The sequence below is a fragment of the Chionomys nivalis genome, chromosome 7 (assembly GCF_950005125.1).
Source record: "Chionomys nivalis chromosome 7, mChiNiv1.1, whole genome shotgun sequence".
Taxonomy (NCBI): Eukaryota; Metazoa; Chordata; class Mammalia; order Rodentia; family Cricetidae; genus Chionomys; species Chionomys nivalis.
The window spans coordinates 26,529,003-26,547,903 of record NC_080092.1 but is presented as its reverse complement, the minus strand read 5'-3'; the positions used below and the strand labels follow the sequence as shown (position 1 = coordinate 26,547,903).

The window sequence follows — 18,901 nt, the reverse complement described above, 5'->3', positions numbered from 1 at the left end:
TCCCCGCCCCATCCCCACAGAGGGAACAGTGCCTGGCGCGGTTGGTCTCCTGGCCGACCCAGTTGGCGTCGGGGCTGCGCGCCTTGGCTGGACCCGCATTGCCCCCTAGTGCCGCACAGAGTCAGGGCGCCCGGGCTTCCCCGCCTGATGTCACCGCCGTGCAGTCAGCCCAGAGGCGGCTCATTGAAAGCAGACCCTCCTCGCGATCGCTGGGCGGAGAAGGCACCGCGGTCCGCAGTACCGCCGCCGGCCGGGCACAGCCGGGCACCCCCGGCCCGGCGCCCGCTCCTCCCTGAGCTCCCGCGCCAGCCCGGCCAGGCGCGCCTGACGTGGACCATTAAACTTGGAGCTGCCGCCTCGTCCCCTCTTTCCTCCTCCCTCTGACAGGCGAGAGAGCCGCTGGGTGCAGGCAGGCGACGTGCTGCCGGGCTGGGCTGCCCGGAGGAGATGACTTCTCGTCAGGAAGACGCCTCTGGAAAGAAGACCACGGAGGGAGCAAAGTTTCAGGGCAGCTGAGGAGCCTTGGTCGCAGCCCTTTCGAGCCCAATCTCCTTCCTGGCTATGGAGGGCGGACTCTAAAATGAATCCCGATCTGGACACCGGCCACAACACATCAGCACCTGCCCACTGGGGAGAGTTGAAAGATGCCAACTTCACTGGCCCCAACCAGACCTCGAGCAACTCCACACTGCCCCAGCTGGACATCACCAGGGCCATCTCTGTGGGCCTGGTGCTGGGTGCCTTCATCCTCTTTGCCATCGTGGGCAACATCCTGGTCATCCTGTCAGTGGCCTGCAATCGGCACCTGCGGACGCCCACCAACTACTTCATTGTCAACCTGGCCATTGCTGACCTGCTGTTGAGTTTCACAGTCCTGCCCTTCTCCGCTACCCTGGAAGTGCTTGGCTATTGGGTGTTGGGGCGCATCTTTTGTGACATCTGGGCAGCGGTAGATGTCCTGTGCTGCACGGCCTCCATCCTGAGCCTATGTGCCATCTCCATTGATCGCTACATTGGGGTGCGCTACTCTCTGCAGTACCCTACGCTGGTAACCCGCAGGAAGGCCATCTTGGCACTCCTCAGTGTGTGGGTCTTGTCCACGGTCATCTCCATCGGGCCTCTCCTTGGCTGGAAAGAACCTGCGCCCAATGATGACAAGGAATGCGGGGTCACCGAAGAACCCTTCTATGCCCTCTTTTCCTCCCTGGGCTCTTTCTACATCCCACTCGCGGTCATTCTGGTCATGTACTGCCGGGTCTATATAGTGGCCAAGAGGACCACCAAGAACCTGGAGGCGGGCGTCATGAAGGAGATGTCCAACTCCAAGGAGCTGACCCTGAGGATCCACTCCAAGAACTTTCATGAGGACACCCTCAGCAGTACCAAGGCCAAGGGCCACAACCCCAGGAGTTCCATAGCTGTCAAACTTTTTAAGTTCTCCAGGGAAAAGAAAGCAGCCAAAACCTTGGGCATTGTAGTCGGAATGTTCATCTTGTGTTGGCTCCCCTTCTTCATCGCTCTCCCACTTGGTAAGTTGGGGACTGGCAGAGGGGAAATAGACCTTTTTTTCCCTTGGGTTTCCTGATAGTCTCACCCTAAAGTTTTTGTGTTGGTTTGACTATTTTTATTTTATCAATGTGTGTTTGGAGATTGGATAATACTGTTTGTTCTGCAAAGGCTTTGCAGATTGGGGAATTGGCTAAGAACCAACTTCAGGTGTTGGTGAAAAAAAAAAGCTAAGGTACTAGGCACTTGAAATAGAAGCTTTGGAGGAGAATCTGGGATGTGGAATGACTCACTCGCTGGCCTCGGTTTAATAATTAAAAAGGACACGGGGCTCCAACATCACACCAGTGTTATTTCGGTAGTAACGATGTGTCTGAGAAGGCAGCGTCACTAAGGCAGCATACCAAATAGTTTGTAGTTACTGCAGACGCGGCATTGGGGAAGCAGGGAGGCGGCTCCTACAGAGAGAGGCAGTGTCATTCAATATTTGCAGGGACCACGTTTCTCAACCTTGCAGTGGCTGCGGCCTCCCCCACCCTCCTCCCTCTCTGCTGGCTCTCCTCTCTCTGCACTGTCGTCCTTACCAGATATTACAGCATTTTACAGCCACACAGCTTTTCCAGGGCCTTTAAGTTTCTGAAGCTCGGGATTTAAAAGAGAAACATCCTCAGTTTTCACCCCCCAAAATCCTCCGAACTCTGGTTATTTAAGAAATGCTCAGAATTTAATGATAGCTGACCCTCAGCTTTGACTATAAGAAGCCAAAACTAAGCAAGATGAAATTCAGTGCCTCCTGCCCCATCTACAAAAATGCACCCATCAGTTTTGACTTGGGGGTCCTAGTAAGTAAACTGTTCAAAAGGCTGCCCGTTTCCTGATGGAGCAAAAACAAACCCAAGGTTTAGCTAAAATAAACAGAGGGGAGGTGCCGTGACATACTATTCGCATGGCTTGGGAAATCCTTGTTCCTTTTCTGGTGCATGGATCTGCTTTGATTTCTTCTCCTATCCTCTGATGAGAACGGGGGGGGGGGGGCCCACGGGGGCGAGGGGATGAATGGAAGTGCTGAGGGCATGGTACCAGTAACTGCATACATGCCACAGACCTCACACACCAGCCATCCCTGCAGGGTCTCTAGGTGACCAAACCCCTGCTGCAGCTGTGACTCCAGAGTCACACCGCTTCTGTGAGAAACGGGTGAATGAAAAGGCAGTAAATGGTTACCAAGAGTTTCTCTTTTTTTGGGAAAAAAAAATATATGTAACATACTGTCTCTGTGATCTTTTTTAAAGGAAGTCTGGCAGACTAATGCTATTCAGAAATTTTTTTTCAATGGTATTAAATAGAAAGAGCTTGAAATTCTGCCCCAGGGGTGATTATGTCCCAATGCAGAGGAGAATGAATCTCCTCCTCAAGGTCTTGGGACCTTTGTCAGCCTTGTTTGATTAACAATGGATTAGCTTGAACTGCATAGGGCCATCTCTAAGATCGTGGTTTTGTGTAGGTGTGATTTGGTCTCTCATCAGCCATTTGACCTTGGGGTAATCACTGCTCCTCTGTGAGCCTCAGTTTCTTCATCTGCAAAATGGGACTAATTAGTCTTTGCTCCAAGGGGTTTGTGTTGATGTAATGAAAAGACAGGAAAGGATCTGAACCTCAGCAAGTATTTAATCCAAGTTAGATGTCAATACTCTAAATCAAGCCCCATTCACCCTAGTGGAGGTAGCAGAAGGTTTCCCCTGTATCCTTTCCCAATCCTGCACCTGTTACTTCCTCCTGGATATACCCACCAACATACAGAGACTATGACCAGGGCATGTTTAAGAAGAAAAGCAGTCCAGTGGGGTTCAGAAATGATCACTGGTGCAATCCTTGGCTCCAAGCTTCAAGGGGTATGGAAGCTTTCAACAAGTTGAAATGGAAAGAATAGACTCAGGTGGTACAGGCTACAGAGTTCTGCTTTGGTCTTGCTCATCAGTTAACTTTGTGACACTGGACTTGTTGCTGTGTCTCTCTGGTCTTCAGATCGCATGTGTGGAGGATAAGATGGTTGAATGAGACCAAGGGAAAATTTATTGAGTATATCGACCGCCCAAGGAACTCCATAGTAACACAGCCCCCTGGGTGCCACCTACAGACACTCAGATTCAGTCAATCAGATGGATCTAGAGTCTACATGTTTAATCAGACCCCAGGAGATTCTGAAGGGGTGGACCACAGTCGAGACTTTGAAAATCATTGGTCAGAGCATCTCTTACCCCCTTTGGAGCCTAGTATCCTTAAGTGGTGCAAGCTCGGACCTTCCCTAGCCACCCAGTAGTATGAGATGACATGGCTTCTCTCTGTATCCTATGCTTCAAGTTGCCAAGCTTGCCTTCTGTGTCTTCTTTTGCTTTCTGCTCATGCCTGTTGAGACCCTGTCCTTCTATCTAGTATTGGGGGTCCTTAGTGTCCATGCATTAGCAGTGGAAGGTCACTTACTTCCCCAGCCTGTGGTACCCTCAGGCTTGTTCCCCTCTCCTGTCAGTAGAAACTGACAGTCCATACCATGATCATCAGGGAACCCTCCAGTGTGTTGTCACTGAGTGGAACAATGAGCATTGTTCATCCACGGAAACCCAGTAGGTGAGGTCACCCCTGTAGATGAGCTGTGGCTTTGTAATGGCTGTGGAAAGGTCAAGAGCTGAAACAGAAGGCACATCATCAATGCTTGTTTTCTGAATAATTTAAGAACATTACAACAAGATGGGGTTGTAGGTTCCTACTTCCTCCAGTGATGCCCAGCACATTGGGCATTAGGAGCATGTTGGGAATCTGAAGGGGGCTCGAAATTCTAAATTTTCCATCAATGGTATTTTCCTCAAAAGAGGCAAAAGCAGATATGAGGAAGGCTACGCTTGACACGCAGGACAGTACAGGTAGGAGCGACTTCTAGTCCAGCTAGACTTGCAGGTGCCTGGATGGCATGAGATTTCCATAGCTGTGTTTGTTTTCTCCATAGGAGAGAAGGGTTGGGATTCCTTCCTGACAGAGGGAAAATAGACATGGCCCTACAGGACCCTGCTCTGGGGCCCCCACTTGTTTTTCTTCCTCCCTGATTTTTACTTTTGGGAGCAGGGTTGGGCCACCTGCAGAGAAGCCTCCCGTGGAGCCCTCCCCACCTACACCACGCCAGTCATCTCTCCCCACCCTTTCCCTGTGGCCTCAGACCCAGTTGCCTCAGGGATCAGCGCTCATTTATTCAAGATCAGGGATGCACTTCATCAAACAAGAACCTCTTTCTTTGGCCCCTGGAATTGGGCCAGGGAGTGACAGAGAATCTGGACCAGAATATAGTAGTATTTCTGTCCCATGGACCATGCATGATGTCCAAAAGAACCTCCAGCTGCTTGGTAGGACAATGAAGATCAACTCCCACCAGAGTGGAGACAGGCTGGTCAAGGTCTGATGGAGTGGCTGGACTCTCCGGGGAGTGTATATTTCTGTGTAAGGATGAGTGGTAGGAAGTGTCAGTCAGCCAACAAGCGGATGGGTCTAGTGGGCTGTTTAGAAAACACTGGAAAGTTGCCTTGCTCCAAATCCTTCTTCCTCCTTTTCAAATGCTGAAAGGCACCAGGAAGCCATTCTTGAACTAACTGCTCTCCCCTCCGAATAAAGGAAGGTCAATTTGAAAGAAGCGGTTGTGTTCCATATAGTATTGGAACCAAACAGCAATCTGCCTCCATCCATTTGTCTCTCTTCTCATTCAAAGGAAGGAAGCGGGATTTATAACTATGAGCACAAGTGAGAATGAGGGTCTCCAGACATCAGCTAGGACAGTCACCCTCACAAACAGGTGTGGATCCTCCAACTCAGCCTTGGAGAGTCCCTCAAGGAAAACAGTTGCTTTGAGAACTCGGGGAGGAGGGAAATTTTTTTATAAACAGGGAATCCTTCCTAGAAGAGGGAAGTATTACTGAGCTAAAATACATTTGGCCATTTATTAAATATTTAACCAAAGTCTTCCTAAAGTATCTACTATGTCTTTGCTTCTGTACTAGAAGCTGGATTGTTGAACCAAAGCTAAATATGGTCTCTACCTGTCTACTCAACATATGGTTATTGAATACATACCTTCTACAGACATTCTCCTGGACTTCCTATGGCATTATTCTATTGACTCTCACAGAGACACCTTGTGAGCTAACTGCTAGCTCCTCATGGATGAAGACACCAAAGCTCACCACTGTTAGAGTCTTACCCAGGGTCACACAGCGTGATAGCACTAAAGCCAAGGACTGAGTCCAGCACTCTTAGAAGAGACCACTGTCTGTCCCATTGCACCCGGCCTCTCTGGCCACTGATGGCAACCTGCTGTTATAGCAAAAGTTCTCCAGGAAACTGCAAACCACCCTGTCAGAAGATAGGAAGGACACCATCATTGTAAAATCCTGCCCACCCCTAAGCGGGGGTTGGGGGGTAGCAGCTAATAAAGCATCAGGCAGGCCATCCATGTTCAAACTTAAAGCTAGATTTTCTCCAAACCTTAAGAACAAGGCCTTAGTCAGTCAGTCAGCCAAACTGAAGGAAAAAGCAGAAAAAAACTTGCCTTCCTCCTAAGAATGTGGGTCACATCTTTAATCATGCATTCATTCACGGAGTTAATATGAATTTACCAAACAGGTACTATGTCCAGGGATTTCCCTAGAAAAACTATGGTAAGTAAAATAAGTAAGTGTCATAGGACTTACTTCTAGAAAGGTAAGCAGGTATTTGAAGAAACACAAGAAGAAGTGCAAATGTATCTGTGATGAGAGACGGAAACTATTTAAAAGGATAAGTGTATGATGAGGTCCAGGGGAGTACCATGGAGGGAGAAAGCTGAACAGTTTAGAGAGCTTCTTCTTCAAGAATATTTGTAGAAGAGAGATCCATGCAGCAGGAAGGTCTTCTGCAGCAGGAAATGATGGGAAATTTCCCAGAGCTTAGGATGGGAACAAGCATGGGTAAGATTGCAAGCATGGGCAGAAGCCTGGCCATGCTGGGTCTTTAGGGCATATTGTGGGACTTAAAGGGCTATGGTTCAGCTGCTGTGCTTGCAGGGGACCACAGTTTGGTTCCCAGCACCCACTCACATGGAGTCACTCAGAACCACCTGGAATTGCAACCAGGTAATCTCACACACCTCTTATGACCTCCAAGAACTCATGTGCATAGTTACACACACACACACACACACACACACACACAAAGATCTTTAAAAAGGTCACTCAAGCCACCATGTAGAAACAGACTAGATATGGGACTGGAGGCTTTCAAATGTGCTGAGAGGAAACAGTGACTTACACCAGGCAGGTGATGGTGGAAACGGCAAGAGACAGACAGATTTGAGGACTCGGTGTGAGGGGGCACAGGAAGTTTAGTGAGAGAAGTGTGTCCAGAATAACTCTGATGGTGGCAGAGAACCATCAACTGTTTGTTGAGCTGGGATAGACAGGATCAGGGATCACCTGAGCACAGGCAAGAGATGTCTCCCAGAGTTTTCTCCAGACATCCTCCAAGACTCATGAAACACCACAGTGGGCAGGACCTACTGGGTATCATTATGATTTGAGCAAAGAACATCTGACCCAAGGCAAAAGTCCCTTGGGGAAACCCAGCTACGCTAAGAGACATCTGACAGGCATTGTTTTGACAGCTCTGGCCCTTGGACCCCACCATCAACTTACTATACTAAAACCTCTTGTGAGATCAAGAATCTTGAGCCCTTACCAAGCTTTCCTGGATGCATTCGTGTGCATCAGGTACAATTTAGTTCTCCTTACACCTAGGCAGTTGTGGATGGGATACCCTATGGATATCCAAAGGGGAAAAAATGTGGCTAAGCTTTTATTGCACAGCTGGACGTAGCCTCAGTCCTAGGCAGGTATTGGTCCAATCCATGGGGTGGGAAGCAGGAGGGATAATGGTATCTCTGTCCTGAAGCCCCCCCCCAGTACAGAAATCGAACAAACACAGTGGAGCATCCTTCCCAGACAGGGTTGTGACCCCTGCAGGCAAGCCACATCATCCCTGTCTCCAAAGATGAGGACACCAAGTTCAGAGAGGGTTAATCACTTGCCCAAAGTCACACACCTAGCAAATGGTAGAATCCGACTACGCATGTGGTACTCAATAGACACTCATTGTGCTAGCTCTATTGTTAGTACACTGCTTCCCCCAAATTCGTCAGAGATCTGATGCCCAGAGTTTCCACTGGCTCATGACAAAACGAGGAAAACATTTTGTTCTTTTAAAAATGAGATGTATTCAATCTAAATGACTGTCCTTTCAATCTGAAGACTATATCCTTTCTATTTTAAGACACCAAAAATAGCATTTTAGAAGGAAAGATGATAATGAATGGTAATAGTTGTATGTAATGTGTGTGTGTGTGTGTGTGTGTGTGCTGTAATGTCCTTCTTGATAACTTTAAAAAAAGAAAACAAAAATCTGGCAACTCTGTCAGTCGCCTCTAAAAATAATCTGAAATTTGAGTTTCCTAAGGTCTTGAAATCGTAGACAATACATAAAAATTAATGGGAAAGAGAAGGAAGGAAAGAAGGGAGGAAGAAAGAAAGGAGGAAATGTAGGCTGTAGAAATGAGCCAGTCTTAGCCTTCCAGTGAAGGCAAGTGGGCTGAGACAGAGCAGCCAGGAGGGAGGGATGGACTGTGCGAAAAAGATAGGTCGGGTACACAGAGCAGGAGCCAATGGTAGAGGTGGGCAATTCTGCTGGGGCACAGGGGCCACATAAGTACCAAAGGGTCATCAAGGACCCTGTGAAGGCTTTGCCTGAGTATGTGTGAAGCTGTAAGAACAGTGGATAGCTCTCTCCCACATGAGCAGGACTTGACTGCAGCACTCCTGCAGCACCCCCACTTCCCGAACACCTCAGATAATGATACGCTAACGACCCCCATACTTTAGACCTTGCCACTTGGTGCCACCCCACATCCCCTGACCTGTCTTATACTCTGGTTTGTGATGTAGTCACTGAAATGATTCCTACTGCACAGTTATGGATGTGAACATCAGGGGAGCTGGGGAGCTTTGCCTCAGAGCGGCTGACGAAGAGCTATGAGTTCAAATCCAAGCCGTCAGATGGGCTTGTCATTAAAGAGCTCTTGGGTGGAAGTCTATGGAAACATGAGGGAAACCTCTATTCTTAGAAGGAGGCAAGGAAGGGCAGATGGCCACTGATCATAACCTCAAAAGGATATAAAGAACATAAAAATAATTGGGTCATTCCACTGGCAAGATGAACTAAAACCTCTCTTTGATTGTTGACGCTTTTGGAAGACCTTTCAACTTCATGGTTTATTGCTGCTAATGACAAGCACATTTGATCAGATTTCTATCAAATTGGAGGACAGAAATATTTAGAAACTTTCCCCCAGTGCTGTTTCTGGCTTCTGTACATTTAAGACTGGATTCGCCTCCTCCTCCAACCTACAAATGATGCCAGCACCGCAGGACAGTTCTCCATCACAAGTCATCCTATGTCCTTCCCTTGATGTCACAGGCCAGGCAAGCTGGCATTGTGGAAGAGAATATTTCTAGACACTGTGTTCCGCAGCGACTGGCTAGTGATGACCTAGCTATGCAGAAAGAGAAGGCTATGAACTGCATATACGAAGTGCAGAGAACCTCAATGGAACAGAATGTAGGCTTAACCCCACTCACTTCCCCAGATTCTCATGGCCCCTGAAACAACACCCGCAAGGGGAAAGGGAGAGCAGGGAAAGGGATCCCTCAGAAGAACAGAATTGTGGGAGTAGAGAGGGGTCCCCGTTGATCTCAGCTAATAAGCCTTACTTTGGAAAACTACATAATGACCTTGGATCCCTGAGGTTTCTTCCTGGATTTTAGAAAACCCATGAAGAAAGGAGCCTGTCAGCTGGGCAGATGACTTTGTGGATAAAGCACTTGCTGCAGATACATGAGGACCAGAGTTCAGATCCACAGAACCGACAGTAAGCTGGAATTGGTTGCATTCATCTATAGCCCAGGAAGGCAGATGAGCAGCAAGACTGCAGCTGGCCATCTGTGGGTTTCATGGGGAGGCAGAGGTTAGTTTAACCCTTGGTAGGAAATTTTCAAAGCAAGTATCCCTCATTTCATTCACTTGCTCTGGCTCTACAAGTGAGCGGCTGAGCTAGAACTGGGATACCCAGTAGGCTCACTGGCCCTAAATCCTTAATGACCGAGAGAGTGGCTGAAAGAAATGGATCGTTCCTAGAACCGGATAGAGAAAATGCTTTCAACAGTGAAAGCCTACAGATTATAGAAGAAACAGACAAAAGGGTGGGTTGGAACGAGAAAGCAATCTAGCTGTGTGTTTAGGAACTTGTAGGGTTGGCATGACTGTTGGGGAGCGGGTCCTCAGCCCATCTGTCAGCCTCACCTAGCCTCTGGCAAGGTGCATCATGGGTCAGACCGGGTACCACGGAATCCAAACTCCAGAGCAGCCTCTCAGCCACACCCACCCACAAGACAGCTGAGCTCTCCTCCACATACACTGTGCTACAAACGTTGCCCTAGTGAGCAAGTCAAACCAACACGTTCAGAAACATCGCGGTCTAGCCCAAGCAGACCATTTATCGAAGAGCCTCTAGTGAGTTTTTGGGTGGGCTATCTGCCCACCGTCTTGCTCACCTAAACTTTCCCTGTGATCTGGTGGGATGAATGGGGGGCTTGGCATCACACTTCTCTGCAGGGCTCATGTGTGTATTGGAGGCTGAGCCCCAGAAGGAGGTCAGAATGAGATCAAGGGGTGGGGCTCACTGTCACCTGCAAGCATGGATCTACCCCATAGTTCACAGGGTCAGCACAGGGCCCGCAGATAGAGGCAGGGAAGTATGAACCAAAAAGCTTAACATCTCCTCTTATAGTCAGGCCAGATGCGGTCCCCTAGCATGAAGAGAAAACAGAAGGCCCTTTCTCCAAAAATCCGTTTGCACCCAGCTCTTTGGAATTTACCTGAATATGAGTGTTCTTGGGGAGAAGAGGGTTGTTATACTTCCGTGACCGGTTTGAAAGTCTAATAAAGCCCCTCCTCGAAGTAAGCCCACAGAAGAGGCAAGAAGTCAAAGCTTACCAATTATACTAAAATGCAGTTATTATTATGTTGAAAAGCAAATTGGTTGTTGAGTGGGAAAGGTGCTTAGCATATTAAACAAACACGGCCTGGCAGCCAGTCAAAGAAGCAAGCACCATAGTTTCAAAGTGGGGACGAGAGGAAATGTGTCATGAGCTTTGCAACAGATGGAACAGGATGGTGTAGACCTGACTTCTGTTGGCGACAACCCCTGCAGAGTCCTCTGTGGCCCCTGGCCTGCATTCCCGCCGAACAAAGGCAAACTTGCGGCCAAAAGGTTTGGTTTATTTTGTTTGTTGTGTTGAAATGTTTTTTCTTCCTGTCCAAATTCACAGACTCCTCATAGCCTAGGCTGAGAACCTCTCCTTGGGAGGTCCCAAGATAGACTTCTGGGTGTGAGATTTCTAGACTCTGGATTACAAAAACAAAACAACAGCAAAAACAACAAACATATTTCTTAAACTACTGTCTTAGGACCACAAGATGTTCAGTCTATGCCAATGCACTTTCTCTTTTGCTTGACTACTTCTTACAATTGGTTTGATGACCTACTTTATTTTTTAATCTTGATTAAGTCAGAAGAAAAAGAAAAATGGAAAAAGAGAAAAAAAATCTGCTTCTTCCAGGGCCAGAGTTTGCATACCCTGAGTACACTATCTTCCCGGTAGTAAAGTCAATGGTAAATTACTACAGGAACTTAGCTTCTGATATGTTCAGTTTTATCAAGCAATCAATTTGAGTGAAGGAAAATGTTATGTGATGTTACGAACGAGTTGGTTAGATATAGGTCTGTTAATCTATCAGGAAGTAGAATATCCATGATATCTGCACAGAAAAGGAAAGTCAAGCCTTTATATGCAATCTCATTTTTTATTTTTTGTTACATTTTATTTATTTTGTGTGGTAGAGGGATGCATGTACCAGAGGGCAGAGGTTAAAGGACAACCACAGAAGTCATAGCTCTTTCCTTCCACCACGTGGGCCACGGGGATGGACCTCAAGCAGTCTGGCTTCACTGAGCCTCTGTACCCACTGAGCCATCTTGCCAACCAGCAATCCCACTTTCAAAAGCACTGTACTAGTGTGCAGAGAAGGCTCAGTGGGCAAAGCGCTTGTTGAAGAAGTATGAGTTTGGAACCCTGGGCCACGTAAAGCCAGGCTCCGTACCTCCTGCCTGGAACCCTGGCTTTGTATAACAAGGTGGGAAGTGGAGGCAGGAGAATTATAGATCAGCTGGCCTGTTGCACACAGTGCTTAACAAGGGGTTCGAACTCAAACAAGATGGAGGGGGAAGACCATCCCTGAAGTTGCTTTTTAGACCTGCACACACACACACACACACACACACACACACGTGTGTGCACACGCACTCATAAGAAACAAAAATTAAAACTTTTTAGCTTATTCATTTTCAAGGGCCACTTTAATGAGTAGGAGCAGATTATTAACTTTTCCTGTCCTCTTCTGAGTTCACATACTGCAAAAACCAAATACTTGTAATTAAAGATACCAGATTAAGAAGATTAACAGAATGAAAATTCAGTTTGACAGACTTATTTGGACTTCCATGCTATTTAATGAGTTCAGAAGAAAGAGAAGGTATCTATCCTTAGTCACTTAATCTATGTGCGTGCGTGTGTGCACACGTCACCTTGTTTGAGACCAGGTAGATCCTGCTGTTCTCTGTAGTGTACTCAGGCTATCCGGCCCTCCAGTTCCTGAGGACTCTCCTCTCTCCATCTCCTATCTTGCTCTAGGATTCCTGTGATAATAGCTGCCTCTGCCAGCTTTGTGTAGGTTCTGGGGATTTGAACTCAGGTCCTCACACTTGGGCAGTAAACAATTAGCTCATAATTTTCCCTGTAATTTTATCCATATCCTGTTCTCTGCTTCTCGGCCACAGAAACACATTCAAATTCTCCTGGTTCTCCCTGATGCTGCTGCTGCCCTGACCACTCTTCCATTCAAAAACACAGCAGGTTGTTTGATGGTTTTTTTCCTTTCGTGTTCTTGTCAAAATAAAAATTCTTCCTACTGTTCTCAACAGCAAGAAGCCATTCATTCATACATAATATCATAAATGAAGAAGACAGAAAAGCGAGACTCTCTCATGATATGTATCAGACTTTGGTGATTAATAATCGATGGGAATTTATTGTTCACATTTCTGGGGACTGGAGAGCCGAAGGTCATGACAGTGGCCTATTCACATCCTCATAGACAGCACCTTCCATAAGGAAAGGTACCAATGGGCACTCTCAAGCCTCTTCCATGAGGACACTAATGTCAGCCATAAAGGCTTTGTTCTTGTGACCTTCTCTTCCCAGACACCCCTCTCCCAACGCCACTGACAGAGATTTCTAACATGCAAATCCAAGGACAGGAGAACTGAGGCATTCAGACTACAGCACCATCTATAATGTCATGCTTAGTATTTTTTCTATGGACTTTTCATGGAGAGAGAGAGAGAGAGAGAGAGAGAGAGAGAGAGAGAGAGAGAGAGAGGAGAGAGAGAGCAGTTGGATCACCCAGGCTTTTTTTCAACACTTATCAAGCACAAACTCCTCACCATACCAATAAATTCTCAATCTTCTCATTTTCTTTCTTTTTGTTTTTCCCATTTTTTCCGTGTGCTGCTGAATTCTATAATAAAAGATACCAAGATGTGCCTAGCCAACTCCATTATGTAAATAAATCGGCAATGCACTCATGAGGCCACCCACTCGCTAGGTATAAGTTTACACTAAAGGTATGTTCTTCTTATACCCTGGTCCTGGTCATCCCTTTCCTCCTTGGAGGCAACTACTGTCACCAGTTCCTGGTATAACTTTTCAGAAATAGTCTGTGCTATGTATCTGTGGGTGTATATGTAGGTGTATGTGTATATGTAGGTGTATGTGTATATATAGGTGTATTTGTATATGTAGGTATATTTGTATATGTAGGTGTTTATGTATACCTAGGTGCATTAGTATATGTATCTGTGTATATGTAGATGTAGATGTATGTGTATACATAGGTATATGTGTATATGCAGGTGTATTCATATATTCCTTTTCATGGAAGTAGCATACTGTAACAGTATGTCACACTTGCTTTCTTCATTGTACAATGTATGAGGAAGACCTTTCCACTTCAGTACAAGTGAACAGCGTTGTTCATTTTAAGAACTGCATAGCATTCCTTTTTCTCCAAACAGAATTCTGTGGAACGGCATTTATCGTCTAGAAAGTCTTTGTTTTTACAAAATCATATGCTTATCTCTCACGCATGCTTCACCACCTTCTTACCTTGGTAAGTTCTTATAAGATCAAATCCTTGAAGTAGAAATGAAAATATTCAAGGGTGGGGAGAGGCAGAGGTGAGACAGGATCTCAAGTAACCCAGGCTGACCTTGAACTTGATAAGGAGCTGAACTTCTGATCCTGCCACCTCTACCTCCTGAGCGCTGAAATTACAAATGTGTGCCACCAGACAGGCTTATGCAGTGCTGGGGACAGAGCCTGGGGCTTTGTGCTTGAAGGCCAAGCACTCTACCAATATAGCTGCATCCTGATCTCAAAGCTGCCTTTTAACTGAGAGCCCCTTGTTACTCAGGGCTCAGGAAATTTCAGGCGTCAAAGTAACAAGTCAACTTCCTCCCTGAAGCTCCTAGACAAGTGTGAGCGCCTCATATCCTCCCAGCTAAGTCTGGTCAGCTTCCCAGAGTTCAAGCAGGGCTTGGTGCTGCCCTCTTGGAATGCAGCAGCGATCTGCCAGAGGAAGCAGAAGCCTGGAATGTGTGCATATCACCCAAAAACTGGGAATAAAGAGTAGCTGCCTATGGTGTAAACCAGATTCAATCTTCCACTTGGCAGCCAAGCCCACCATGGTTCCCATCAATGCCTCCGGGTTCCAGGAGTGATGCCCCAACTTAAAACCATGAAGAAATGAAAGAAAATGCTGATTCCAGGCTGGTGCTGGGCCTCGGTTGATAGAGTGTTCACCTGGCATACACAGAGCCCTGGGTTCCGTCCCGAGTACCCATGAACCAAGAGTGGTGGTGCCCACCTATAATCCCAACACCAGTGAGGTGGAGTCAGGGGGAACAGATGTTCAAGATCATCCTCAGCTATATAGGACGTCTGAAGTCAGCCTGGTCTGGAGACCTTGTCACAGAAAAAGAAAATGTTGTAGCTGTAGCCCCTAGCACCAAGGGGCTGTGTTAGTTTAGGAAAAAAAAACAACCACAATCTATATTTAGGCAAGAGGATGACATGCTCTTAACATTTTAGTTTCGATATTCAAGCTGTCCTCTGAAGAGCCCAGGCTCATACTCTGGGCACTCACTCAAACACCACTCTGCACCCTGTAAGGGGAGCTTTTCAAGACATGGATGGGCTCTGGTTGGACAGGGTATAATTCAGTCTTGACCTTGACCACTGATCCAGAAGGAGAGGCAGAGTTCTTTTCAGACTGGACTAAATCTAGGGTTGCTGGGACCAGCCGCTAGACAGATGGGTAAGAGGTAAACTTTGACACACTTCCACAAGACAAGGGTTTTAAGGGAACTGTGCGGAGGCAAGACCTCAGTCAGTGGAGTCTCAGAACCAGACTGGCAAGCCCTTCCTGTCATCTGTCACCAGCGCTGCCCTGCCACTTTTTATCTTTGTGAAGAGGGCATCACAAACAACCCCCTCCTCAGAAACATCCTCGAGTGTTCTTCAGGGTCCCTGGATGCCCAGAGCACTAGAAGGAATAGAGAAACAAGTCCGGGTCTTTAGCCCTGTCTACACCCATCTCACTGAGCCCTGATTAATCCAGATGTTAAAGGGAACAAGATCCTCCCTCTCATACAGTGTAGTGAGGAATTGGTGAGAAATATACAGGAAGGATTCAGCCAGGCCACAAACACTAGCCAGTAGTCTGCAGGCATCAACTGTCAACAGACAAAGATTCGAATTCAACCTCAGCCCAGGAACAAGGATAACAACCTGCCCATATCGTTATGATAAATCCATCATCATGAATTCTAAGAAAGGAATGCATCTTTCAAAAAATGGTAGTGTCCCAAGCCTGTCATCCCAGCACCAGAGGTTCAACAGGTCAAGGTACCAAGTTCAATCCCCAGGACCTATATCCTAGATAAAGAGGACTTACTACTGCAAGTTGCCCTCTGATCTCCATGTGTGCACTTTGGTGCACACATGTGCATGTGCACGTGCACACCCGCGCGCACACACACACACACATAAACACACTCATGCAAGCACCACAATTAATTAATTAGTCTGTAAAAGAAAAACAAAACCCAAACTGCCATAAATGACCCTAATCTGTCTGAGATGATTCACCCTCTGTATCCCATTGGTTGATCAGCCAGGTGAGCCTGCTCGACAAGGAATGGCTGAAGTCCAGCACTGTTTCTTCCACATACCTAAGGTTTATTCTCTTTGGTAAATCAAACTATAAGCCTCACCTGAAAACCTCGAACTGCAGGCTAATAGATTAACTGGAAGCTTTTCCTCAGTGCCTGTCTGCCTCTTACCGCCTGTGCAAAAGGGATTGTGTCATCACTTTCAGCCTCAGAGTTGGTTTGTTGAAACCACAAATATTCCTCCAGCCCAAACGAATGAGCCCAGGGTCTGGCATAGTGATATGTAAATAAATAAGGCCTCTTAATGAAGTCAACTTCTTGGCTCCTGCTCACATGGCATGACTTTCAATGGCCCAGGGAGCCCGAGCAGTGAGGTAGAAAATGGGGAAGAGGAAAGAACGAGCCCAGCTCCCCTAATTCATCCCAGGCTTAGGGGAGACCAAGAATATTCTGCCTGTGACTGTCCTTGGAGTACCAGCTCTGAGCCACCTCTCTGAGATTCAAGAGCATCACCAGTACCGTGTTCTGGACAGTAGGGACAGCCAAGGATCTCTAGGTACCCCGCCCTCTGGGCTATGCTGATGTAGGCTCAAGTTCAAGAACCAACAGTTGGATGAGGTTAGACCATGCTCCCTGCATCAGTTCCTGTTCACACCAATCTAACAGAGTTCAGAAGATGAGGGACTCTGTTCTTGGTGTTACAGTTGACACATACCCTTTATTGTCACAGTGAGAATATTAAGTTCTTCGAGAGGTAAGGAAACCATTGTTCAGGGTTTAAGCAGTGCTCCCAGAGCCATCCCTATTTAAAATGTCTATGAGTGGGGCCTGAGCTAGACCAGGCTGATACTAAGTTCTACCTTCTTGAGAATACCAACCCCCTGCCTAGTAATATCGAGAAAGACAAAAAAAAGAAGTGCCCTAATTATGGTTATGATTGCTATGATAAAACCATGACCAAAACCAAGTTGGGGAGGAAAGGATTTATTTGGCTTACACTTCCACATCATAGTCCATCATGGAAGGAAGTCAGGTCAGGAAAGAAACCAAAGGCAGGAGCAGATGCAGAGACCACAGACAGTGCTGCTTACTGACTTGCTCCCCATGGGTTGCTCAGCCTGCTTTCTTATAGAACCCAAGACCACCAGCCCAGAAGTGGCACCACCCACAAGGGACTGGACCCTCCCACATCAATCACTAAGTAAGAAAATTCTTTACAGACTTGCCTACAGCCCAGTCTTATGGAGGCCTCTTCCCATTAGAAGCTCGCACCTTTCTGAGGACTCTGGCATGTAACCAGGTACTATAGAACTAGCCAGCCCAGTGAGCCAGTGAGTTATTTCATTGAGTAGTGACACCCACCATCAATTCGGAGGACCTGAGTTCAATCGTCATGGCCCACATGGTAGAAGGAAGGAACTGATTCTTACAAGTTGCCCTCTGAACCTCTACATATGTGTGTGGCACACTTATGTGCACGCACACACACACACACAAACAGAGTGAGAGGGGGAACACAAATCGGCCCCTCCCTAGGGGCCAAACTGTGAACCTTGTCATCCTTTAGTGTTCCTTGATCACTTGTCCTGCGATTTGCATGGGTTTCCATCTCTCATCTGTAAACTAATAATAGTAATGCGTTCATATCGAGTTGTTATGAGAGTTAATCAGGATACCAGATATAAGCATCTCTACCCCAGTCCCTGGAGTGCAGTAGAGACTAATGATCTGCTGCTTGTCTTCTCTCTCCTCCGCTATGAAAACTACCCCGTCCAGGATTGATTCTCTGGAAGTCTTGTTTATTGACCAATTAGCTAATGTGATGAGTTAATCCTTGAGGAGGTGTGAATTTATGATAGTGGTTTTCTGTGTTAGCCTCCAAAACACCATTTGCCTCCCAACCTGGGGCCTTGCGGTTTCACCATTAAGATATGATTAAAGGTGGAAATCAAGGGGAGGGGCCCAATGCAGAGAGACTTCCCCACACAGGGAGCCTTTCTCCACGTCTTATCACTAGCCATCTTGTCACGAGTGTCAGAATGAGAGAATCCCAAGGAATTAACAATAGACAAGAAAGGGAGTGTGCCTCAAAAGATGCAAGTGGCTATTTAAAAAAAAAATAAAGAATAAAGAACGGAACCTCAGGCATCTGAATCTCAGGATAGGTGTGAACACCACCAGATAGAAATCAAAGACTGATGGGTCATTTGCCAACGTTTAATACAATTGCTTGGGATCTGTGGAGTTGAATGCAATAAGGCTTCATTAAAAAGTAGTTATAACAACTAATAAGACTCTAATTAAATTAGCTTTCACTGGGCATGCTGCTTGTGCAGTCCTAATTAGGTTATTTGCTGCCATTGGCTGCGCCTGAAGACAAAAAAAAAAATGACTGTGTTGTGTCTTCCACTATGCTTGGAAAGCTGGGCCTCAGGCTGGGCAAGACCCAGTAAGAAAGCCAACATTGCCTGGGAATGGGGCTCAGCTTGGAGAGAGCTTGCTTAGCATGCAGGAAGTCCTAGGTTTTGTTCCCAATACTACATAAACCCAGCATGGTGGCGCATGCCTATAATCCCAGCCCTCGGGAGGCAAAGGCAGAAAGATCAGAAGTTCATAGCCATCCTCAGCTATGCAGGGAGTTGAAGCCAACCTGAGGTGCATGAGGCTCTCTTTCAAAATGGATGAGCAAATGAAGACGCACAAAGAAACTATGCTATTTGGGACATCTAAGCCTCATGTAGCCTTAGCTTCCCTAAAATCATGATGCTCGGTCAGAGAGAATCTTCATAGCCTCATTACTCTGAGAACCAATTGTAAAGAAGGAAAGGGTAGTTAAATGAAAACGCTAGGGCTTGATTAATAGACGAGGAAAGTGAGCTCGCATGAGATGAGAATCTCCTTCTGCCCTGTCTTCTGGAACTA

General features: G+C 46.8%; 1 protein-coding gene across 1 annotated transcript in view; it reads left to right on the top strand.

Moving 5' to 3' along the window:
• The first annotated feature begins 201 nt into the window (after positions 1-201).
• The window catches only part of Adra1b (adrenoceptor alpha 1B), a 67,247-nt gene continuing 48,547 nt past the window's right edge, over positions 202-18,901 (top strand). Inside the window, exon 1 of the mRNA XM_057775048.1 lies at positions 202-1,529. Within this exon, the coding sequence (XP_057631031.1) occupies positions 581-1,529 (949 nt within the window). The 5' untranslated portion in view covers positions 202-580. The remainder of the gene's footprint in view (positions 1,530-18,901) is intronic.